Source organism: Notolepis coatsorum (genome assembly GCF_963971535.1).
Source record: "Notolepis coatsorum genome assembly, chromosome: 18".
NCBI classification, from domain to species: domain Eukaryota; kingdom Metazoa; phylum Chordata; class Actinopteri; order Aulopiformes; family Paralepididae; genus Notolepis; species Notolepis coatsorum.
In genome coordinates, this window is record NC_140182.1 from 76,874,801 (window position 1) to 76,898,993 (window position 24,193).

The following is a 24,193-nucleotide window of genomic DNA, read 5'->3' on the forward strand; positions in this document are numbered from 1 at the left end:
CATCAGGGTCCCCCATTTTCAATTCATGATATTTATGATATCAGATACAGTACTGTTTCTACAAGATATTTATGACATACAAGACATACAAATATACAGTACTGAGAAAGAGATCATAAAAAATATATACATTCGGAGGGGAAGAAACTGTACATTGGAGGGGGTTGGGTGGGTGGATGGGGGGGTGGACATATAATGGGGCAGACACCCGTATTCACTATGAATTGAAAATGGGGGACCCTGATGTAACAAGACAAACGTCTTTATCTGGTCTGCATCCCCTTAACAATTGTGTGTATTGAGCCGTACTGTATTGTACCCATTCTGCAATCTGTTAAATAAAGTTTTCATTCATTCATTCAGCCCGTACGTGCTCTTTGAGAGCTGTTTTGAAGGAGGGTAGGGATTCACATTATTTTACGGCTGTGGGTAGGGCGTTCACATTTCACATATAAAACTGTAACGTCGGAATCGCGACAGTCACTTTTATTTTGACACTTCCTGTCCATGTCAGACCGGAGGTAGAACACTTATTTAAACTGGCTTCACACACTGGACCCGATCCATAGGTCGCTGCTGGCGCATCCTTCAACTGCACCCTGATGCGTGTTGGGTTGGCACTGGCAGAGCCTGGGGAGCCTACAGAGGGGAACGACACAGGAGTCTATTATTGCTGATGTGCCCCGATGATCCACATTTACCCTCCTCAGATGACCATTTGCCCCATCAAAAATAGCACCATATAACAAGAACGGTGAGTACTTTATTATAACCAATCAATATGACATATATGGTATTCCTGGACTTTCACCATGTCCCCGAAGCAGTCGATGCATGCACATGATGATAGTCCATTAATAGTCGCATTGTTTACATTTGCCTAGTTTACATTATACTCTATAGCAAGTAGCAACACATGTAGCTTAGAGGCAAAGCATCCACGTAATCCACGATGCTTCTCTTGCTGTCTGTCTGGTAAACGTGGACACCCTGTTCTTCTGTTGTATGTCTTTTGGGAAAGCGAGGGCAGGGATAGGGCTATATGGAGAGATAGTTACTGGTGAAAACGTACAGTAGCCTCTTAGTATGTACAGTATATATGTGTATAGCGATCCGACTGGATGGTATTTAAATGTTACTCATCCATCCCAGCAGTGTCATGCCCAGACACTGTGTGGCATGTAGGGCCACACACACACGCACACATAGTCTGTGTGTGCCAAAGAGACAGACATAGCTTGAGATGGGATGGCCCTCTTATTATCGTTGTGTATTTTCGATGATAAGAATGAAACTGGTTGAGTCACCCCTAGTATTTGTTGACTGGCGAGGCAAGGCAGCATGTTTCCTTGTTGTGTCTTTGTCTGAGGCTGCCAGGGACAACCCAGACTGTTGTTCTCCCATATGACCAGCTGATGGTGCTTTTGTCTAGTCTCAGGGGAGACACCCATATTGGATCTCCAGAAGAGCCGTGGCCATGTGGCCTTGAGAAATCCAGCGATTCGGTCAGGCTTTTTCTTCCCTCTCTCTCTTTTCATTACCTCTCCCCCCTCTCTCTGTTCCATCTAAATTATAGCTTAATTTATCTCTCCTCTCTCTGTTCCATCCTATAGCTTGCCCCCCCCCTCTCTCTCTCTCTCTCTCTCTCTCTCTCTTCCATCCTATAGCTCTCTCTCTCTTCCATCCTATAGCTCTCTCTCTCTCTCTCTCTCTCTCTCTCTCTCTCTCTCTCTCTCTCTCTCTCTCTCTCTCTCTCTCTCTCTCTCTCTCTCTCTGCTGGAGGTAGGAAAATCAGTGATGAAATAAGATTTGGTAACAGTTCACCAGGCGGGGCACATGGGAGTATGTGTTGAGAAGGTTTTTATGTGCGCTCTCTGTCATAGTACGTTTATTCACTTTGTGTTCAATCTCCCTTCACCTCCTTCATGGCTTCGTTTGAATGATCGTTATCACAACGCTGCTGGATGACTGATGGTGTCATCAGACCCTATCATGAGGGCAACAGAACATTGTTGACCTGAGAACATTTAAGTTGTTACCTGATGTAACCATTATATAATTATGTATATCCATATGTGTCTAAATATACACATATAATCCTTCTATATACCTACTTTACTTATACACCTGCATATAACCCATAACTGTATGATTACAGCATACAGTAACGCTGTATATACCGTATATATATATTTATTCGTACTGTGTATATATATTGATAGATAGATAGATCCACATCTGCCTGTACATACCCGCACAATATTTTTTACATATCTATACTATATCTATATGTGTACATATCCCTTACCTACTCATACTAGTTACACTGCTGGCCAGTGTGACTTACTACCATAGTGTCTTCATACCTGTATCACTACATATCAATACTACAACTCTGTACATACATCTGATTAGCACTAATACTCAGTAATACTAATTTAATATATTATATACCCAGTTGTATTACCTGTACATTGTGTATTACTATTGCACTTTACTGTTACATTTGCACTCTGGTTGGATGCCAGACTTATTTTTGTTGTGCCGCATAATGACAATACATTTTAATTGAATCTAATAATTAGGCTACTGATTTTAAAAGGCAGGGATCACAGCCTACACATGTTACTATTTTGTAAGAAAAGGTCTTCAGATAGAGCTGATAACCTCAATAACGTTCTGTAGCGAGATATGTGCCATTTTTTTAACTGGTGGATGTCTGATTTTTTTATTTTTTAAACATAAACATAAACATAACAACAAATTAGACACACAAGCATTAACAGTAAACATCCAATGAAATCACCATTTGAGTCATTATAAATGTAGTTTACGAGATACCTAATACTTGCTATCTAATACCCTACATACATATGCTCTTGCTCGCTCACCCCCCCGGACCCCCACTTGGATAATCCATCCATTTTCTTTCATTTCTAACCAGGCACTACACTTCATATGCTAGCTTTTATTCTCTCCACCACTTCTAACCAGATTGCAATGTTGGTTTCACTGACACCTAAAATTCTTGCTGTATATATTTCTAGATAAATCACATCGAGATAGGTAAGAACCCATACCTTCCGACAAATTTTTTCCGGTTGAATCCATCGTGATGCTATCAGCTTTTTAGCAGCTGTGAGACCGGATAAAACTAGTCTCTTTAGCTGTATAGGGGCTCCATACTGAAAAACATCATTCAACAGCAATACAGAGGGATGTACAGGTATGTTCAAAGATAAGAATACTGATAATTGCTGGGTCACTTCTTTCCAAAATATCTTAACCGGTGGGCAATCCCAATACATGTGCATGAATGTACCCTCATCCCCATTTGTACATAAGGAACATAGGGAGTCTTGTTTAAGTCCCATTCTGTTCAATCTTATAGGAGTCAGGTATGTCCTATGAATATAATTAAGATTAATTTGTTGATGGTCCGGGTTACGTGACGCAATTCGAACGTTTGCCCAGACTTCTTGCCAATCAAAATCTATTTCCAAGTCTGGTATATCCCTCCTCCAGACTGAGTCTGGATGTCTGATTTTAAAGGTTACTCTTCAGTGCAAAACAAACACTGGTATTTGTTAATTTTAAGGCCCTTATTGGTAAGGTAACTCCTTATACTAAATCATTATTGGAATGGCATTTTGGAAACTATGGTTATGGAACCTGTTCTAGTGACTGGGTCCCCTGAGTTTGCTCAGAACAGAGTAATTCTGCATTTTGCTATGATGCCCCTCTAGCTCATGGAATGAACTCCTCTGTTGCAGAGTGTAAAACCTTGATCTCCAACCGTTGTCAATCAAGTTGTAAGTGTTTTAATTTATTTGTTATCCTTGCTTTTTCCCCATCTTATTGTTATGATTTTGTATTATGTGTGATTTTATATACTTTTTTTATTTTTATTTTTTTTATTATTTCTGTATACACTAGATGTGACTGTAAATGAGGGAACCCCCTGTTGCCTTTTCGAGTTTAAATAAAGGTTTGAAATTAAATTAAAGTTCCTTGTTAGATATGGGTTCTGTGTATGCCTGCTGGAATGATGTGTTTTTCTTGTACAGCGTGGTCTTCATGTTGACGTTCTCACCCTCCTGGCCATTTTGCGCCATTTCCTTCCTCTTCTGTTTGACAGATGCTCGATGGACTCAGGCGGAGGCATGCCTCTCGCCCCTCCCCCCGGCCCCTGTCACTCAACTTCACCACCTTCTCTGCCCCTCCCCCCAGCCCGGACATGGAGAGCAGCGGCCATCCAATCAGGAGGTGAGGATCGGTTCCTAGGATTAACATTCAAAACAGAGCAGCCCAGAAAACCGTATTAAATATTTATCAGTGTATTCATGATAAAACAGCCATATCCCTCGTCCCTAAAGGTTTCATTAACTACTGGGTATTTCTTTAACACTTGACCTAATGATAACGCGCTCTTGTGGAATATTTGATTGGCACACGCGTGTGTGAGCGAGCGCCCATGCCTTTTTATTTGCCTATTCAGAAGTGGCTCCATGATTGTGTGTTTGTTTGTGTGTCTGTAGGTGTTGAAGGGGTATATTGTTCATTTCCTTGCTGTCAGCAGACAGTTTCTGAACTGTGTGGGTTTGAACACATCGTTGCTTGTTCTTGCTTAGAAGCTTTTTAATTTTTTTACCTGGCCCCACTGAAACAAGCATTAACTCATTGACCGCCGGCAATTAGACGGAGCCCTGCTCTAGCACTGCCACGCTTTAAAAGGAATGCATCACCTTGTTTGTAGAGCTATAACTATATTCTTCTATATTATAGCTATGGATACAATACTATGGCCCATTTGACATCACCTATCTATCGTTCAATATGTGAAAAAGAACACATTTTTCCATCCATACGTTTTCCTGTGTTATACCGTGGTGAATATAAGTATGGTTTTAGAGCGGTCTAGGGTAATTCCCGAAATGCTGAGTTATAGCCTTATACGTCAATTTACGTTTGTGTAAAATATGCATGTAGTTAAATTGACTGGCGCGTTGCACCGAATACTACGGTACCCTGTTGTGTGTGACGTTACCAAGAGAAGCCTCGCTTTCAGTGCTTTGTGGGCGTCGCTACTGCGCTCACAGACAACAGATGAGGAAGCGGACAGATCCTCATCCGACCAGCATTGATTCTGCTCACAATGCGAAAATGTACATTACAGATGAACTGCAGAGAAAATTCTGAATTTACCGTCCCAGTCGAGACTACTTGGAAGCAGAGTGCAAGTTGCAACGTGTGCAAAGCTTGACCATATGTTTCTGTGTCTAATAAAGGTGCTGGCGATCTCAAAGCTCACATGGACACAGAAAAACATCACAAACAAAGCTGTGCGAGGCAAGAGTTTGATGGCATTGACCGAATTGATTGATTGAAGTATGCAGCTATACAGAGAGAGAAAGAAAATAATTTAAAACTATTTTGATGCCTCAAAATGATGTTTTGGTTTGATAAGATGCTTGTTATGATACAATCATTCTAAGGATTATGTGTGTAATAAATTAGTTTTGTACACTAATTGCAAGCTATGCAAATGTTACAAATGCGAAACTGCACAGTGCACTTTTAAATTAGTATCTTTGTGAGGTTACTGTTTTATAATTTACATTACATTGAAAAGATACAAAGATATATTTTTTAACGCTGGATTTTCTAATACAGAAGAGAAGAGGTATTATTTAGAACATTACTTCATATTTTTCTTGTTATTTATTTTGTCCAGTAAGACTTGAAAATATATATTATTTTGTCATAGGTTGATTTACTTATTTTCTTGAGATTTGTCAGATAGATTACTTTAGACATAATACAGCATGTTGAGTAACTTTGGTTATAGAGAGATATTATTTTGTTATAAAATAATATAAACAATAATTGTATATCCATACAGAGGAGGCATACTTTAAATATATTAAAATGATAAGGCATCTTTGAGTAAACTTCGAGTATCATTAAGTAACTTGAGGCTGAAGGCAGAGTGTCCTCTTTAAAAAGAAATCACAATATGGTCACCCTTGAAGTCGCATGATAATTCAGTTAATAAAATAATGACGAGTCAGCCTCCTAAAAAGACAAAAGTTAGTGACATGACTCACACTGCCGCCGCCAACCCAGCCAAAGTAAGGACTTTGCTCTGTATCATTAATCAATGGTCAAATAAATATTTGATTAAGGAATATAATATGCCTTTTGTATTATTTCTGTGTATCAGCAAAATGTATAGATTTTTATGTTAGACATTGAGGTAAATTAAGATTCTCAGATTTTTTCCGCTAACCAACTAACCGGTTAATCGGCAGGTGACGTATGTTGCTCAGTAGTTGCTGATGTCTGCTCAGGAGGTTTGAGTGTTTGCTCAGACCGAAAAAAATTTAAAGGGAACATTGGTCTCCGCCCTCCCGGACCGACGGTAGGGGGTAGAGTGTGCAACGACCAGGAAGGGGATTGGGAATTGGCATAACGACTAACATTGGGATGGGAGAAAAACGGAAAAAAGAAGGAGGAAAAAGATCATAAAAAAAAGGCATACTGAGAACCCGAGAGTACAGTACCGGCCAGATCCTGCTAGGTGGCAGTATCGCCCACCCTTTGAAACCCTGTTCCAGACTGTGTGTCACATCTAATCTCGTCCAGGCGGAGAATTTTGGTCCAGGCAAGTCTAGCGGTTCACCTGATCACATTGGAACGCGTCCATGGTCCACTACTAATAAATGTAAAAACAAGACATCTACAGACAGTAATGAAATAGATATGAAAATAGTAAAAAATTTCATTATTGGGATTTCAAAACCACTCACGCACATCTGCAATTTATCATTCAAAACTGGTCGATTTCCGAATAAAATGAAAATAGCAAAAGTCATACCTCTGTTCAAGACTGGAGATAAACACCACTTCACAAATTATAGGCCTGTTTCTCTACTTCCTCAGTTTTCAAAAATATTAGAAAAACTCTTCAACAACAGATTAGATAAATTCATTGATAAACATAATTTACTCACCGATAGCCAGTATGGATTCAGAACACACCGGTCAACATCACTAGCGTTAATAGAACTCATTGAAAAAATCACAAATTCCATAGATCAAAAAAAACATGTAGCTGGAGTATTCATTGACCTAAAAAAAGCATTTGATACTATTAATCATGATATATTAATCAGGAAATTGGAGAGATATGGGATCAGGGGGGTAGTATTGGACTGGGTAAGAAGCTATCTAAATAAAAGACAACAATTTGTGACAATGAGAGATTATAAATCTGAATGTTTGGACATTGCTTGTGGTGTCCCCCAGGGGTCAGTGTTGGGTCCAAAACTGTTCATCTTGTACATTAACGAGATATGTAAAGTATCCAATATATTTAAATGTATTTTATTTGCGGATGACACTAATCTTTTTTTTTCTGGTGAGAATGTCCAGCAGCTTTTAGAGGTCATCACATCTGAAATGAAGAAATTGAAGGAATGGTTTGATAGAAACAAATTATCATTGAACTTGAGCAAAACTAAAATTATGTTGTTTGGAAACTGTAGATTGGATACTCAGGTACAAGTTAAAATAAATGATGTGATTATTGAAAGAGTTTATGAAAATAAATTCCTAGGTGTAATAATAGACTATAAAATCTGTTGGAAACCTCACATAAAACATGTCCAATCTAAACTCTCACGAAGCATTTCAGTCATGAGTAAAGTAAAGCACTTCCTGGATAGAAAATCACTCTACATTCTCTACTGTTCACTAGTTTTACCATATTTAAATTACTGTGCTGAAGTCTGGGGAAACAATTATAAGTCTACACTACAACCACTTTTTATACTCCAAAAAAGGGCCATAAGGATAGTTCACATTGCAGGTTATCGTGATCACACTAACATATTGTTTCTGGAGTCAAAGACATTGAAGTTAAATGATCTTGTGGAATTTAAAACGGCACAATTAATGTATAAAGCAAAAAGTCATGCACTTCCAAGAAACATTCAAGAATTGTTCTTTGATAGGGAGGGGGGTTATAATCTGAGGGGAGAACACAATTTAAAGGTGCTAAACGTACGCACTAACATGAGAAAACACTGCATCTCAATATGTGGAGTGAAACTGTGGAACAGTCTTAATGTGGTGTTAAAGCAATGTCCAAACATGAGACAATTCAAACTGATGTATAAGGAAATTATGTTCACAAGGTACAGGGATGAAGAAGGGACTTGATATTCACAGGTGTTTACATTTTTATTTTGTTTCTATTTTATTTTATTTTATACATATATAGTTTTTGTTTTTGTTTTGCATATATATATATATATATATTTTTTTTTCTTTTCTTTTCTTTTCTTTCTTTTTTATGTTTAAAATAGTACACTCATTTGAGTAGTGGAAAAGGGGTAGGATTAAATAAGTGTATACTTCTTCCTACTCCTTTTCGAACATGCAGATTGAGTTGTTTTTCTTTTTTGTTATTGTTTGTTGTATTCATTGCATGTTCGAAATAAAGACTTAAAAAAAAAAAAAAAAAAAAAAAAAAAATGGCCCCTCAATGCATGTGTTGTGCCAGATTATGTCAGGGACCTGATGGACATCAATACTGGAAATCGCGATCAGACAATTGGAATATTCTTTTTGGAATAACCCTGATCAAAAGTAAGGACTATCTGACGTCAATTCCACCTTGATCCTACAATGATTTCATATAGATCCAGTCGGGTGCACGATATTGATTTTTTTACCCCGATATCGATATCGATAACTTTCTGCTCCTCAAGGTCGATACCGATACCGATAACCGATAATATATATATATTTAATATATATAATATAATATATATATATATAAAAAATATCCCTTACCTACTTTTACTAGTTACGCTGCTGGCCAGTATGACTTATTACCACAGTGTCTTTATACCTGTATCACTGTATATATTAATACTACAACTCTGTACATACATCTGATTAGCACTATTACTCAGTAGTACTTTATATATTTTATATATGTTTAATTACCAGTTTAATCACCTGTACATTGTACATTACTATTGCACTTTACTGTTACATTTGCACTCTGGTTGGATGCCAAACCTCTTTCCGTACTGTAGAAGAAGAAAAAAACATCTGAAAAAGTTTTAGTTGACCCCCTGAGGGCGCAGTCCCACTGTTTTGAATCGGAGGTTGAATTAAATGTTATTATACCACACGTCCTCAGCTGTGTTGATCAGGGTAGCGCAGGAAAAGGGTCCCTTATTGTTCTGTATTGTGTCACTCTTTTCCTGTCCCTGTTTATGTTGTCAGAGGACAAGACTACTTCCTGGTAAAACATGACTGTGTTTATATATAGTGACAAGAACAACAAAACACTCAACTTGCATCAGTCCATTTTTCTCCACAATTCCTCTTGCATCTGTTGTGCATAGTGATTTAGTTTGTGTCAATGCCCTGTATTGTGTTGAGAGAGGGAGAGAGGGAGAAAGAGGGAGGGAAAGAGAGAGAAAGAGAGGAGGGAGGGAGAGAGAGGAGGAGGAAGGCATGCAGCACCAGTAGATGTAGTATTGTGTTCTTGTCTTCTGAGAACCCAGTGGTGACACTACGGCCCACCTTTCACAGCTTAGCTCCTCCCATTCCTCTCTTTTAACACTATATCTCTCTCGCCATGCTTCACTCTGTCCTACTTCCCTCTACACTTCCCCTGCCACTGGGCTCTCTCTCTCTCTCTGTTCTCTCTTTCTTTCTTTCTTTCTTTCTTTCTTTCTTTCTCTCTCTCTCTCTCTCTCTCTCTCTCTCTCTTTCCCTCTATCTCTCATACACGCACACATGCATACATACATGCTGCTCCTGCTCTCACATCCTCCCCTCCAGCTATCTTTTTCCTGCTCCAGCCTCCTGTGTATGTCTGCGTCTGGCCTGACCTCTTTTCTTCTGCCCAGTACTTAGTACACTCTCTCTCTCTCCCCCCTCCCCCCCCCCCTCTCTCTCTCTCCATTTCGGTTATGAGGACTCTGCACAGGCTGAAATTGATGAGCTCCCCCAGCCTCAGTGAGCTGGGGAAGGGCGAGAAAGGTTCTCCAGAGGAGAGGGGGGAGAGACAGAAGAGAGCCGGGGCGAATGCCACCTGGAACAGGTATGTATTATTTAAGACCCCAGTCTCACTCCTGCGGTTTGACACGTTTCAGAGCAGAGCTAGATTGATGTGAGATTTTCTTTTTTTTGTTTGTTCCGAAAGACATTTTGATATTTTCGGAGCTTACATTTTACAATATCCAATATATCTGCTTACCGGTATATATATATATATTTTTTTCTTTTTAAGAATAGACATTTCCTTGCAAATATCTCCTATTTTCTCATTTGGAATAGATCTGTAAAGACCTCAAACAAACAAATAATACTTTTTTTTCATCTCAAACAAATAAACAGCCTTGTGTTTATTTTCTACTGATGCTGTTGTGGGCCGGTAGACTATTTTCCTCAGCACAGTCCACGCTGTTCTTCACACTGGATTTACCCGCAGATCCGGCTGGTTAGCCAAGAAACGAACGCAAAGTCAATTGGGCCGTCCTCCCGTCTACCCTGGAAATAAACACTGGAGCCTACTTTGGCTGCACTGTGGAGTAGGCTGCATTTCAGCGTTTATTTCAGGGCTTGTGTAGACCGGACCGTGGCCCCATTACTCTGCTTTTGTGGCTAACTAGCCAGAGCTGTGGGTGTCCAGTCTAAAGAACAACATGGATTGTACTGAGAAAGAACTCTACTGATCAATAACATTATTGGTAAGTAGGAAATAGGACTATGGTTCCAACATTTCTCAACATGTATTTTAAACACAGACAGAGAATAGGCATGTTTTATCTTCCCTCCGTATCAAGACTCAAGCTTTACATTTCAAATCATTTAGGTTTAATTGTTGATATTTCTTTGTTATGTTTTACTCTTTTCTGTATTTATTAAATTTTTTATTGTGTGTGTGTAAAGAGACATTGGGTACTTAGAAAAGCCCTATATACATTTAATGTATTATTATTATTGTCATAATATCAGAATGCTATTTTAACCCAGTCACAGGGTTATGCATTTATTTTGCTATTGTTGAGGGGAATTCTATAGGTGCTTCATTGGCGCCTCAGTTTTGACCAATGAAGATGTAGTTACGTGATGCGGACATTGTAGTCTGTTGTTTGCTGACGATCACATTCTATTGGATGAAATTTGTATTTATGCCCCCAAGTGCAAGATGGGTTGGCAAAATGTATATTCTTTACACAAAGAAAATTCCATCGCTGTCAAATATGTGTCGGTACATAGCTTTTCAACGATACTTCCAGGGACATTAAGTCATTTTCAAAGTCATTTTCACTTCACTGGATCTCCAGAAATTGTTAGCCTTTGTAATGTATATGAGTGTTCACGTATGTGTCTGGCATTGCAGCATCCACAACGCTGTCATTTCCGTCTTCCAGAAGAAAGGCCTGGCAGACAATGAACTCTATGTCCTCAATGAGGGTGTCCGGTGGGTAACATTTACACTAAATACAAACACACACACACACTCACTCTCTGAGCGCACGCACGCACGCACGCACGCACGCACACACACACACACACACACACACACACACACACACACACACACACACACACACAAGCCTGGTTTTAAGGCGACGTCGCCTGCTTATCTTTGGATAGAAAAAATATATATATATATACATACAGTTATCTCGATGAACTCTTACTTTTTTTTTTTTTTTACATTTAATTATCTAGCTGAGGCTTTTATCCAAAGCCACTTACAAGTTACAACAAGTCAGCAGGAAGGGTACAACTCTGGCAGCTAAAGAAAAGTGATATTGTTCATCAAACAGTGTCGAACTTGAGTGCTACAGTCTTGAGTGCATAGTAGTATAGACATATTAGTATAGTAGGTAGTAATATAGACATATTAGCATAGTAGGTAGTAATATAGACATATTAGCATAGTAGGTAGTAATATAGACATATTAGCATAGTAGGTAGTAATATAGACATATTAGCATAGTAGGTAGTAGAGGTGGGGGAAAAATCGATACGTAGTAGTATCGCGATACTTTGCGTGGCGATACTGTATCGATACAGGGACGCCAAGTATCGATATTTAATTCATAAAAAAATAAAGATTTTTTTTTTGTATAAGGAAGTTGCATTGTTCATTTCAATACCTGTAATAGTACAGTAGTCCACACACACACATGTGCATTCAGTTAAGTTGGAATATGACTGTAATACAAACAGTTCAGTTTGTCAGGTACATGCAACACAGATTAGTGTTTACATCTGTCTGCTTGAGAAAATACCATGTTCTGCAATAAAAATTATTGAAGTGAGATGAACAGACTGAACTTTATTTTATTAGATAAAACATGTTGACAAAGTTTTACTTTGCAGTTGAAAAAAGGTAATAAATTAAATTTGATCAAAAAATAAATTAAAAAAATTCGCAATACTATCGTATCGTGACACAAGTATCGCGATACTATCGTATTGTGAGGTCTCTGGCGATTCCCACCCCTAGTAGGTAGTATACATAATTAGCATTGTATGTAGTAATATAGGCACATTAGATTACTTAGTAGTAAGTAAGTAAAGTGCATAAACACTGGAGCCTACTTTGGCTGCACTGTGGAGTAGGCTGCATTTCAGCGTTTATTTCAGGGCTTGTGTAGACCGGACCGTGGCCCCATTACTCTGCTTTTGTGGCTAACTAGCCAGAGCTGTGGGTGTCCAGTCTAAAGAACAACATGGATTGTACTGAGAAAGAACTCTACTGATCAATAACATTATTGGTAAGTAGGAAATAGGACTATGGTTCCAACATTTCTCAACATGTATTTTAAACACAGACAGAGAATAGGCATGTTTTATCTTCCCTCCGTATCAAGACTCAAGCTTTACATTTCAAATCATTTAGGTTTAATTGTTGATATTTCTTTGTTATGTTTTACTCTTTTCTGTATTTATTAAATTTTTTATTGTGTGTGTGTAAAGAGACATTGGGTACTTAGAAAAGCCCTATATACATTTAATGTATTATTATTATTGTCATAATATCAGAATGCTATTTTAAAACAGGTTAGTCATTTCTTTATTATTTTCTTTTTCAGATATTGATAGAAGAAGTGTGTTTTTAGTCAACAGCGGAAATTGGGCGGGTTTCGGTTCTCCTGACACACACACACACATGCAGCACTTATGGCCATCATCATACAAATGAAACATGAAAAGTATATAAATGAGTGAGTGAGTGGATGAGTTGACCACCAGCGGCAGCGCGTCGTGGGAAAAATCATCCGTCTTTACTTTCGCCTGTTGATGTCATCTCCTTGTTAAAATGAGAGCATATCCTGTGTACATAGTCGCGACTAATGTCTGTTTTCTTCCTCAATGAGCTTGTTTGTGTATGCATACTTGTGGTGCTGGGAGTCATGTGGTCAGACCAGATACCTCATTATCTCTCTAGACCAGACATTAGACCCATCACTTCTATCACATCAGCTTCTATTATAGCTCTGTAAACACATTACCACATAACCGGCCCACGTAGGGTAAAAATCCATGTGGAGGTCAGAGGACCTGTGTAAATTACAGGTTCCAGTTTTATTTGCATGTTATTTTTTTCACTGCATGAGAAGAGAGATCATCTGCTTGAATTATATGCACCGCTGTGGGTAGATTTGTGTTTATTCTGATGTTTAAACTGCACATAATTACATAGTAACATGCAAGTAATTCGTGGCAGAATGTAAACAGCTTTCATTTAATTGCAGCGACGCAGAAAGTAGACATTTCCTTCCAGGACGGGTTATTTGGGTTATTTGTCAGTGATGCTTATTTAATTATTGGTCACTTAGTGTTGAATGGCGTCTTTTTCTCGTGTGGGGTAATGAGGTAACCATTTCAGGCTGATACAGGCTACATTTACATCTGAAAAGTGAACAAACTGTGTTTTCTCTTCAGGCATCTATTGAAAACCGAGGTGGGGTCCTTCTTTACAGAATATCTTCAGGTAAATGAGACAATATTGATAAATAATGGTGTAATAAAGTTCAAGTTTCAATTTCAAGTTTTGTATTATTTGTCACATATAAGGTACATGTACATGACAGTGAAATGCTTGGTTCTGTATGACCCTCCTGAGATTGTGCTTCATACAGTAAAAATGAAAAGAATAAAGACCAAACACTATACAAAATATACAATATACAAAACTAAAGTACAAAATGCAAACAAAATGCAAAAATTACAGATGTAGTGCAAATCTTTTAGTAATAAATAGATCAAATAGATAAAATATAGTGTAGTGTTGTAGTATATTACTTACCCGTTAGCTGCTGCATTTACATTTACATTTTGTCATTTAGCTGACGCTTTTATCCAAAGCGACTTACAAGCTGCTGCAACTATACAAGCAGCAGAACACATCAGGTACCTACAGTATATATTAGGCGATATGTAATATAGTACGGCCACTATTTGCAGTGCTTGTGATGATTTAACAATACCTTCAATGTCATTTGTAATAATATTCATTTGAATCCTGGTGTCTTACAGAATCAGCTGCTGACAAAGGGCATGGTCATCCTACGGGACAAAATAAGGTTCTACGAAGGTACGCTTGTTGAGACACAGAATCAGAAAGTGTCAGAAGTGAGATAAAAACTCCACCTGAACCTGTATGTTTCTGTATGCTCCTCCTCCTCTGCGGTCCTTACAGGCCAGAAGTTACTGGACTCGCTGGCGGAAACCTGGGACTTCTTCCTTTGCGATGTTCTCTCAATGCTGCAGGCTATCTTTCACCCAATTCAGGTAGCGCTCTGCTCGACTAACCACTCTCTGTGTTTTTGTCTGGCCAACCTGCATTATTCAACCTCAGAATTAAAATAAAGAAAGAAACCATACAGGAATCTGTCTGGGCAACATCGGTGCAGAGTTTCACCGTACATGCTGACACACATGGTGCACAAACAATATAACCTCACATTCAGCGCATTAGGTACAGCACCAGACACACGATAGAGACATATCACTCGACATATTCCTTCACTGCCATGTACATCAATATTTCAGTAGCGTGGCATCAGTGCTGCTGCAGCCGTGAGGTATATTATGTGTCCTGCGTGGCCCAAGCAGAGTCCATGCTCCTTCCTCGCCGCAAGGTATCTTTCATTTTCTTTCATTTTTAATAGCTGTATCTCTCCCTCCTCATCTCTCCCTCCTCATCCCTCCCTCTTCCTCCCTCCTCATCCCTCCCTCCTCGTCTCTCCCTCTTCGTCCCTCCTCATCCCTCCCTCCTCGTCTCTCCTCGTCTCTCCCTCTTCGTCCCTCCTCATCCCTCCCTCCTCCTCCCATCTCTGTCCAGGGGAAGGAGCCCTCTGTCAGACAGCTGGCTCTGCTTCACTTCCGCAACACCATCGTCCTGAGTGTGAAGCTGGAGGACGCCTTGTCTCGGCCGCGGGCTCGTGTCCCGCCTTCCATCACTCAGATGCTGCTCATCCTACAGGTACATATGTATATATATACAAGTATGTGTGTACATGCACACACACACACATGTAGGACGCTTGCTTGATATATACAAATGTGTGTACGTACACACACACACACACACACATATACTGTATAGGATGCTTGCTTGACAAGTATGTGTGCGCGGAGCCGCGGACACACACATGTAGGATGCGCGCATGTTCATTCGCTCGCTCACTCACTCACTCACTCACTCATGGTAAATGTTAAATGGACTGCATTTATATAGCGCTTTACAACTTATACCTCACATTCACCCATTCACTCACACACCGACGGCGGAGGCAACCATGCAAGGTGCCAACCTGCTCAGCGGGAGCAGTTAGGGGGTTGCTCAAGGACACTTCGACACACTGCCGGGAGGAGCCGGAATCAAACCAGGAACCTTTTTGATTGACCAGACGACAACTCTACCTCCTGAGCCACTGTCGCCCCCACTCACTCACTCACTCACTCACTCACTCACTCATCTAGCTTGTTTGGTCACTCATTCACTCACGGTTTCCTCTGTGTGTGTAGGGGGTCCATGAGTCTCGGGGTGTGAATGAGGAATATTTGAGACTGGAGTCACTGGTTCAGAAGGTGGTGTCTCCCTACCTGGGCACCCATGGCCTCTGCTCTGGAGGCAGCAGCGAGGCCCACTGCTGTGTTCTGGGTAAGACATGAACCGTACGATGTCCTGTTGTCCCATGACGTTTAAACAGTGCCACAACCTTTATTTAACCAGGCAGGTCAATGGAAATAAATCAGATGTATATACAGAGTTGTAGTATAATAAATAAAGACAGTATGACTACTACTGGCCAGCAGCGTACTAGTAACAGTAGAATATGTACAGATAGAAATATAGTAAAGGACTATGTGCAGGTAAGTAGAGACAGGTGAGGATAGGTATATATGCAGTGAGAATAAATATATATATATGGTATATACAGCATTATTGTACAGACAGACTCATTTGTTTACATTTACATTTCATATTCACCGTGTAAATTTGTATGTTTGTTGTGTTCAAGATAAATAAAGATCAAATCAAATAGAGTACAAACTTAATACTTTTGTCTTTTCTCCTTCCCCCGCCTCGCTGGTGTCTTGCAGAGAAGCGTTTACAGTGGTGCTGGCCCAAGCCCGTGGACCAGTCGTCTAAGAACCCGGTGGTTCGCTCCAAGAGCTACAACATCCCTCTGCTGCTCACCCCGGTGGCAGAGTACGACCCGGACGCCAGCTCCGTGGGCAGCGGAGGGATCCGGCGGCACTCCGCCTGCGAGATCATATCCTGTCTGGAGGAGCAGGGACTAGCCTACGCCGACCTGGCCTCCGGATCCGACCTGTCCACCTCGTCCTCCAACAGGCTTTGTGTGGGCCCTCAGTTCAATGGTAAAAGCGACCATTTTTAATAGTAATGCTCAGATTAAGTCACCTGCACCTTTGTTTACACCGTTTATTTTTCTCATATTCTTATATTCAGATCAAATTTTATATTTTGATTGATAAAAATTATATAATCAAATATATAAAAAATTATATTGTTTACACTGTTTTTTTTCTTCTTATATTTTCATATTCAGATCTAATTGTATTGCCTATATTTATGTATTTCTACTATTACCCTGCCCATACCTGTATTGCATTTTGTTTTCATTTTGTACTTTAGTTTGTATATTGCATATTATTTTGTATAGTGTTTGGTCTTTATTCGTTTTACTTTTTTTACTGTATGAAGCACAATCTCAGGGGGCTCATGCAGAACCAAGCATTGCACTGTAATGTACATGTACCTTATATGATGTTACAAATAAAACAAAACTTGGCCTCTCTTTGACAGGTATGGTACAAGGAGGAGCCAGTGCCATGGACCTGCGTCCTCCCTCTCCCTCCCTCCACCCCCTCCGCTCATCAGGACCCCTCCACGGGACCGACGCCACCACCACACTGACGGACCTGAGCAAGGGGGTGTCCTCCACACCTCCGAGCAGATCCTCCAGCCCTGAAACCATAATCGGACAAGTATTAGACGCTGCAGACTCGGATTCGGACGGCATATTTATTGATTTTCCACCCCGCTCCTCCGAGTCCATGGGATACGGCCGGGAGAGCAGGCAGAGCACTGTTTAGTCAAGTCATTTAACTTTTGGGGATGTACGTTAAGGTGATCTTAAAACTGTGTTTGGTGAGGGGTAACAGTGTCCTTAGTAAAGTTCAGATTCCATAACTAGCTAAGTGCACTCCATACCTCACTCTTGCGAGATGCCTCTCTTTGGTCGGCGTTCATATAGACCACTGCACTTCCGCGTTAGATGGAGCTTGTGAGGGGAGGGGGGAAAGAGAGGGGATACAATTAATGAATGGTGATTAGAGCCTTAGCTAGCTGTAGCTACAACCACTTACGTCAAGGCTCTAATCAATCAACATTAATTCATTGTATTGCACTCCCTCCGCTCTCTCCCATGAGCTAAAAAAACTGGTTGCAGTGGTCTATGGGGGAAAGAATGTCAACGTTGCTCACTTGTCTGATCTGAGGTCTGCCTCTTGGGGGTTTCACGTATTTCCTTTGTGTGTATTTATTCCAAGTCCCACGACAGATTTGTATTTATTATTTTGTATTATTTTTTACCCTGTTGTGTCTATTGATGTTGAATATCGAACACATCCACACGGCGTTCCATTCTAAATATGGTACCATGTCTTATAAAAAAGAAAAAGTGGACCTTTGAATTGTTTTCATCTACAGTGCTCATCAAAGTTTAATACAAAAGTATCTTTTTTAGAGCAAACATGAATGTGATTACATTTGCTTCATCTGCTTGTCCGTATTAGGCTTACTATAACAGGAGTTTACTTACTCTTCAACATACTAAATTTAATACTGATGATTTGTACTATTTGATTGTTTACATTTACATTTGATTTGACAAAGACATTTTTTTTAATTTAATGTTGTCACATGCACTGTATTTTGAAATGCCATTACCATGTACATAAACGTGTGTTGTCATTTTTCTAGGACAGCTAGAAATAGTGAAGTGAGCCTTTAACTTAAACTGAATTGTGATTTTGATAAGGGCTTTTTAACTGAAGCTTTTTCCAATGATGTTTTTATCTCGAATGTTTTGTACTTTTTTGGACAATCTGATATCTATGATGTTTTTATTTAACTTTCATTAATTTGTTATACTAGATCAATAACATTTAAATAAATAAATTTGAATAGCATGTAATGGATGCTCTCTTTATTTCTCTCTATCCATCTCCTCCCCTTCTCTCTAGTTTAGAAATCTGCAGCGAAAAGGCTGACATATAAGCCAAATGTACAAGGATCCTTCTGTTACAACCAATCGTTGTGAAGGAGGGGAGGATCTAAAACTGCTGCAGCCGGAAGATAAACAATACTCAGTGAAAGCTCCGTTAAACCAGCCACAGTGTTATGTCTAATACTTTCCTATGCCTTTCAAAATAAAAGTCACTCGCGGGTGTCAATTTTGTCTAACGGGCCAAAACAAATATTGGACCGGAAGTGACTACACGCTATTATCGGTAGCTTCACGCAGTCAAATAGCAAAGGCTGGTGCTCCTCGTTACCTTGTTAAACCATACAGTGACATGTCTTGACGTTTAATTTAATCGTCGATAGCCAATCATTTCGTTTACAGACTTGTCTTGGAAGATTCGGCACATCCCGTCAGCGTGGTAAGAAGTGTTATAACGTTACATTATGGTTTGGCTGGGCAGCTAACTGACGTTAGCCTAGAATGATGAAGCATCCATGGTGCTGCTTCCATACGTTAATGTTAGCTAAAGTAAGGTTCACAACATGTCGGTGACGCTGCCTCGCCGCACATATTACAAGATCTAACGCCACGAGGCCTCTCGAGTTCGTCTCAGTACTTATTATCGATGATGTACAACTAACGCAATAAGGCTTATTGTGGTATGGCTCGAGTCGTATGTATGTCATATGATATGTGGTAGACTTGATTGATTGAATGGGTACAATACAGCTCAATACACAATTGTTAAGGGGATGCAGACCAGAGAAAAAAGACTGTCGTCTTGTTTACATCAGGGTCCCCCATTTTCAATTCATCATAACAGACATACACGACATACAGAGACAGTACTGCTACATCTATACATTTATGACATACCAGATTTGCAAATACAGTACCGTTTGTGATATAAAAAGTCTAAAAAAGAGAGTATATACATTTGACATAGAAGCTGTACATTGGAGGTGGTTGGGTAGGTGGGGTGGGTGGGAGAAACTGTACAAGCAAAACTGTACATTGGAATATTGACGAAACATACTTGGTTCCAAGAGGAGGGTCTCGTTAGGTGATTTACTGTACATTGGAGGGGGTTGGGGTAGGACATTTACAGGGGCCAGTTTCGAATTGCAGTCTCCCGTAGGTGTTCTTTGAGAGTGGTTTTGAAAGTGGGTAGTGATTCACATTCCTTACATAATTGATGTGATTATATGTGTTCTCTATTGGTATGCTGTCTTCTACTGAACATGTTTCTGAGAACAAGTTGGCTTTTGTTTTCAGGCTGCTCCCCCTCAGGTTCTCAGGGTGTGCGTGTAGACATTTGGTGTCTGCAAGTCCTGTAGATGAAAATGTCCCTGGCACAGCGAGTCCTCCTCTCCTGGATCTTCACCCTCATCTTCCTCATCATGCTGGTCCTCAAGCTGGATTCCAAGATCCAGTGGAACTGGTTCCTCATCTTCCTTCCCGTGTGGACTTTTGACACCATCCTCATTCTCATCCTGGTGGTGAAGATGGCGGGCCGATGTAAGCCTGGGTACGACCCGCGGGAAGGTCAGCAGCACCTGAGGAGGAGGATATGGTACCTGATGGCCTTGCTGCTGAAGCTGGGCTTCTGTCTGACACTGTGCGCCCGTCTGGAGAAGCTCCTGGACATTTGGCTCAGTGTGGTCTTTGTTCCACTCTGGGCTCTGCTGGTCGGGGCGTTGGTAGAACTGGGATACAACGTGTTTCACTACAGGAGGGATTGAACTGGATCCGACTGCTATTGGTCTATTAGAGTCTAAAGGCTACTATCTGTCTCATTCCCACAAGGTGAATTGAAGGTGTGAGACGAAGAATCTTGACTCTGCAAGAGAAAGAACTTTTTAATGCACACGCTTCTTGCTGCAGGAGGGATAGACCTTTTCTAACTCGACATTATATGCATTCTAGGCCCCTCTGTATTTCCTGTTGCAAGTGTTTACTACGGTTGCCGACAGGAAATAAAAGGGGGCCAAAGCTGTTCCCCTAGCAACGGAACAGCAACAGGATACTTCTGAAAAGGTCTATAGCATTGTGCAATAATGTTGGGACTTGGGTTGAATGAAAGATTTCCTAATTCCTTTACGATTTGTCATGGACAAGCTTATCATAGCCTACCTGTTTAATGAGGCACTGAAAGGAACATGGTTTTCGGACTAGGCCCTATCCTACCATGTGTGATTTTAACTTTATAAAAGCATTACAGATGACTGCTCTGGCCTATTCATATGCTCATCCATGACCATGTACGTGTCCAGGATTGCATTCTGAGCTTGTAAGAAACAGGATGATAATCAGTATCTCGATGCATGAAATAATCACCCATAACGCAACTAATTAAGTTTTAGAACTCACATACGCCATTGTGAAATGTAGAATCCCCCATTACAGCTGACTCTGAAACCTGACCCCGGCTGACCCTAAACCTTATATTAACTGCATTAAAGAATTGTATCCACGGATCAGCAGGTCTTGTGTGCCATTGACCATGGTAACAGGGTGGGAACCAAACCTGAGCCTGACACAAGAGTAAAATGGCCACCAGGTGAATATGGTCAATTGAAGCATATGGTGTATGGTCATGAAATTACGGTTAAGGGAATTGCTCAACATAACTGTATTCTACTTATTATTTTTGTGAAGGTTTACGGAAGCTGAATTAATTTGTTACTGGAATACTGTACTGTTGCTATATTCATATGTGGTGTTAATTATACCCATGGGTAATTTCAGCGTGACTGGGCCAGAGATGGATCAGAATGTCTTCTCTCAGACCAGTTGAGCGTTTATTGTGGAATACCCTCCCGTCACTGACACGATTTGACAGCAAATATACAACTACCATAATAACCCACTTAGTGATCCATGAAACCTCCTTTGCACTACTGTATGTAAATATGTATTTGTGTGCCTGCAATTCGTGTCCTTATGTGCATTATGTAAATAAAGAGTTTACGTCCTTGGAATGAAGTTGGAGTGATCTTAACATCTGATTAGCAGTAGAGGACCAAATTACAGAACAAACACAAACTTGTTGCACTGGCAGCTAATCCACATTATTCTATTACATAATCGTCTGAGACGATATCTACATTGCCATCAGTCTCCAGTTCCACCCAGTCACCAGGGTGTGCCTCAAGGCTCTGTGCATGGCCCCATCCTCTTCATTTACATTGAAGTTTCTACATCTACATACTCCCCCTTGGCCAAATGATCCGTTACCATGGTCTGAGCTTTCACTCCTATGCTGTTGACAGACAAACAGCTGTATCTCATCACCACCATCTGCTCGTACCCCCCTCAGTCCCTTGTCAACTGCCTACATGGAATAAAACTCTGGATGTCATCAAACCTCAAGCTCAACATCAACAAGACAGAGCTCATGGTTGTGGTTCCCAATGTGCTGCTCCAGAAGGTTAGAGATCTACTGGACGTGGATGGCTGCTCCATCTCGAAGTCTGAAACCTGGATGTATTCTACACTCTCCTTTTAGTCTCACATCAAGTCGGTCACAAAAACCACATTCTTTCACCTCAAAAACATCTCCAGACTCCGGTCTTCACTCACTGACTCGGTGGCAGAGACCCTCATCCATGCCTTCATCACCTCCCACCTTGACTACTGTAATGTAGCCCTGTCTGGTTACCCAGCAACACCCTGGACAGACTCCTTGACTACTGTAATGGAGTCCTGTCTGGTTACCCAGCAACACCCTGGACAGGCTCCTTGACTACTGTAATGGAGTCCTGTCTGGAGTATCCAGCAACAGCCTGGACAGATTCCAGTATGTGCTGAACTCGGCTGCAGAGTTCTCCTGCATGAGCTCTGGCAGCACATCACCCCCACCCTCATCTACCTCCACTGGCTCCTGGTTAAGTCCTGTATCTCATAAGATACTCATCCTTACCTACAAATCCCTCCATGCCCCCAGTTCGTATCCGACCACCTCCACGCCCCCCAGTACCTATCTGGCCTCCTCCATCCCTACACCCCCCCAGGGGCTGCGATCCTCATAGATCTGCTCTCCACCCCCCCACACACCAGTTTACAAACTTTTGGGGGCAGAGCCTTCAGCATGGCGCTCCCCACCCTCTGGATCTCTCCCAGCTGAGATCCGCTCTGCCACATCCTTACTCATTTAAGACGGCCCTGAAAACCCACCTGTTCACAAAGGCCTATGACCTCAAGTAATTTCCCTATCCTTTGTTATTACTATTTATTTAGCTCATGCCTCGTCTTTTCTGTTGCTTTGTAAAGCGTCCTTGGGTTTCTTGAAAGGTGCTGTATAAATCCAAGCTATTATTATTGGTATATGTTTATCTACAAAGTGCTCCTAAATGACCAATTTATATTACTTGACTACGAGATTTCAGGAGTTTATCAGGAGTTCATCAAACCTGCTCTCAGGATTGGATTATACTATTATTTTCCTTAGGTCAATTTCAAATTCCGAAAGACTGCTTTTAGATTTTGTGCTCCGGACTCATGGAATAACCTACAAGGCACTTTGAATATCGACTCCCTGGTGACATTCGAACATTTTGTTGGAACGTAATCGTTATAACCAATGTTAATATTTGTCCGTTTTATAAAAATGTCTGCCCATTGTAATGTCGGCATTATTGAAAATGAGGGTCCACCCTCAATAATCTCTGAGATCTAAATAAAGGTTGAATGAATGAAATATCATTGCAAACATCTTGGTAACCAAATGGGTGATTGTAATCAAACAGGTGAATGTCATTACATGTCAACCATGGCCAATGAGCTGTGCTCATCGCATTGCAGAGGGTACATCGAGGAAAGTCACCAAAGTTGTCACTCGTCATATTGAACATTGCAGTAAGACACATTTGCAGTTACAATTTGGGGCGTATTTCCATCGAACACTCCACCAGTGCAATCTGAGCATGCTCTATATACCCTCATCTCCTATTGGATGGCTGACTGGTGACTTAGCCTAGTCAGGTTTTAAGCTGTGGGTATCAAACAGGAGGAAACATTTCATGCAAAGTATTCTGTATGACAAATAAAGAAACTTGAACTTGAGGAAAGACTAAACTTCAGAACTGACATTATTTTACTGTCTATTCATTACAGGTTTTTAAACTGTGGGTATCAAACAGGAAGAACGACTGTAAACGGTCATTCAGAACTGCACTATTGCTTTATTTTGCTTTTATTACGGACCTATTTTGAAATTGATCAAACTATAAACAGAGGCGTATTGGGATGTTAGATCCTAATGTGAAGAACTACATGATTTAATGTTCTATTTTGATGCTCGTTTTATACTTATTTTACATCTGCACTTCATGCATTGCTCTTGATATGCCAATTTGTGCTCA

At 40.4% G+C, this 24,193-nt stretch overlaps 2 protein-coding genes across 3 annotated transcripts; both read left to right on the forward strand.

Annotated features, from left to right (window-relative positions):
- Positions 1-618: 618 nt before the first annotated feature.
- prr5a (proline rich 5a (renal)) lies at positions 619-18,774 on the forward strand. Of its 2 annotated transcripts, XM_084335470.1 has the most exons (12): positions 621-754; positions 3,774-3,812; positions 4,139-4,266; positions 10,001-10,126; positions 11,432-11,512; positions 13,993-14,041; positions 14,587-14,644; positions 14,750-14,841; positions 15,395-15,535; positions 16,081-16,216; positions 16,660-16,938; positions 17,387-18,774. In XM_084335470.1, exons 3-12 carry the CDS (start codon positions 4,139-4,141, stop codon positions 17,674-17,676), a joined length of 1,380 nt encoding a protein of 459 aa, XP_084191596.1. In that variant the 5' UTR covers positions 621-754; positions 3,774-3,812; the 3' UTR covers positions 17,677-18,774. The 2 variants fall into 2 exon arrangements, with proteins under 2 accessions (XP_084191597.1, XP_084191596.1); XM_084335471.1 differs by lacking the exon at positions 3,774-3,812 and having other exon boundaries at positions 619-754.
- A 340-nt stretch (positions 18,775-19,114) lies between these two features.
- On the forward strand, positions 19,115-21,789 carry tmem60 (transmembrane protein 60). The gene is made up of 2 exons (XM_084335363.1): positions 19,115-19,248; positions 20,106-21,789. The coding sequence occupies exon 2, from the start codon at positions 20,168-20,170 to the stop codon at positions 20,570-20,572; it is 405 nt and encodes a 134-aa protein (XP_084191489.1). The 5' UTR covers positions 19,115-19,248; positions 20,106-20,167; the 3' UTR covers positions 20,573-21,789.
- The last annotated feature ends 2,404 nt before the right edge of the window (positions 21,790-24,193 follow it).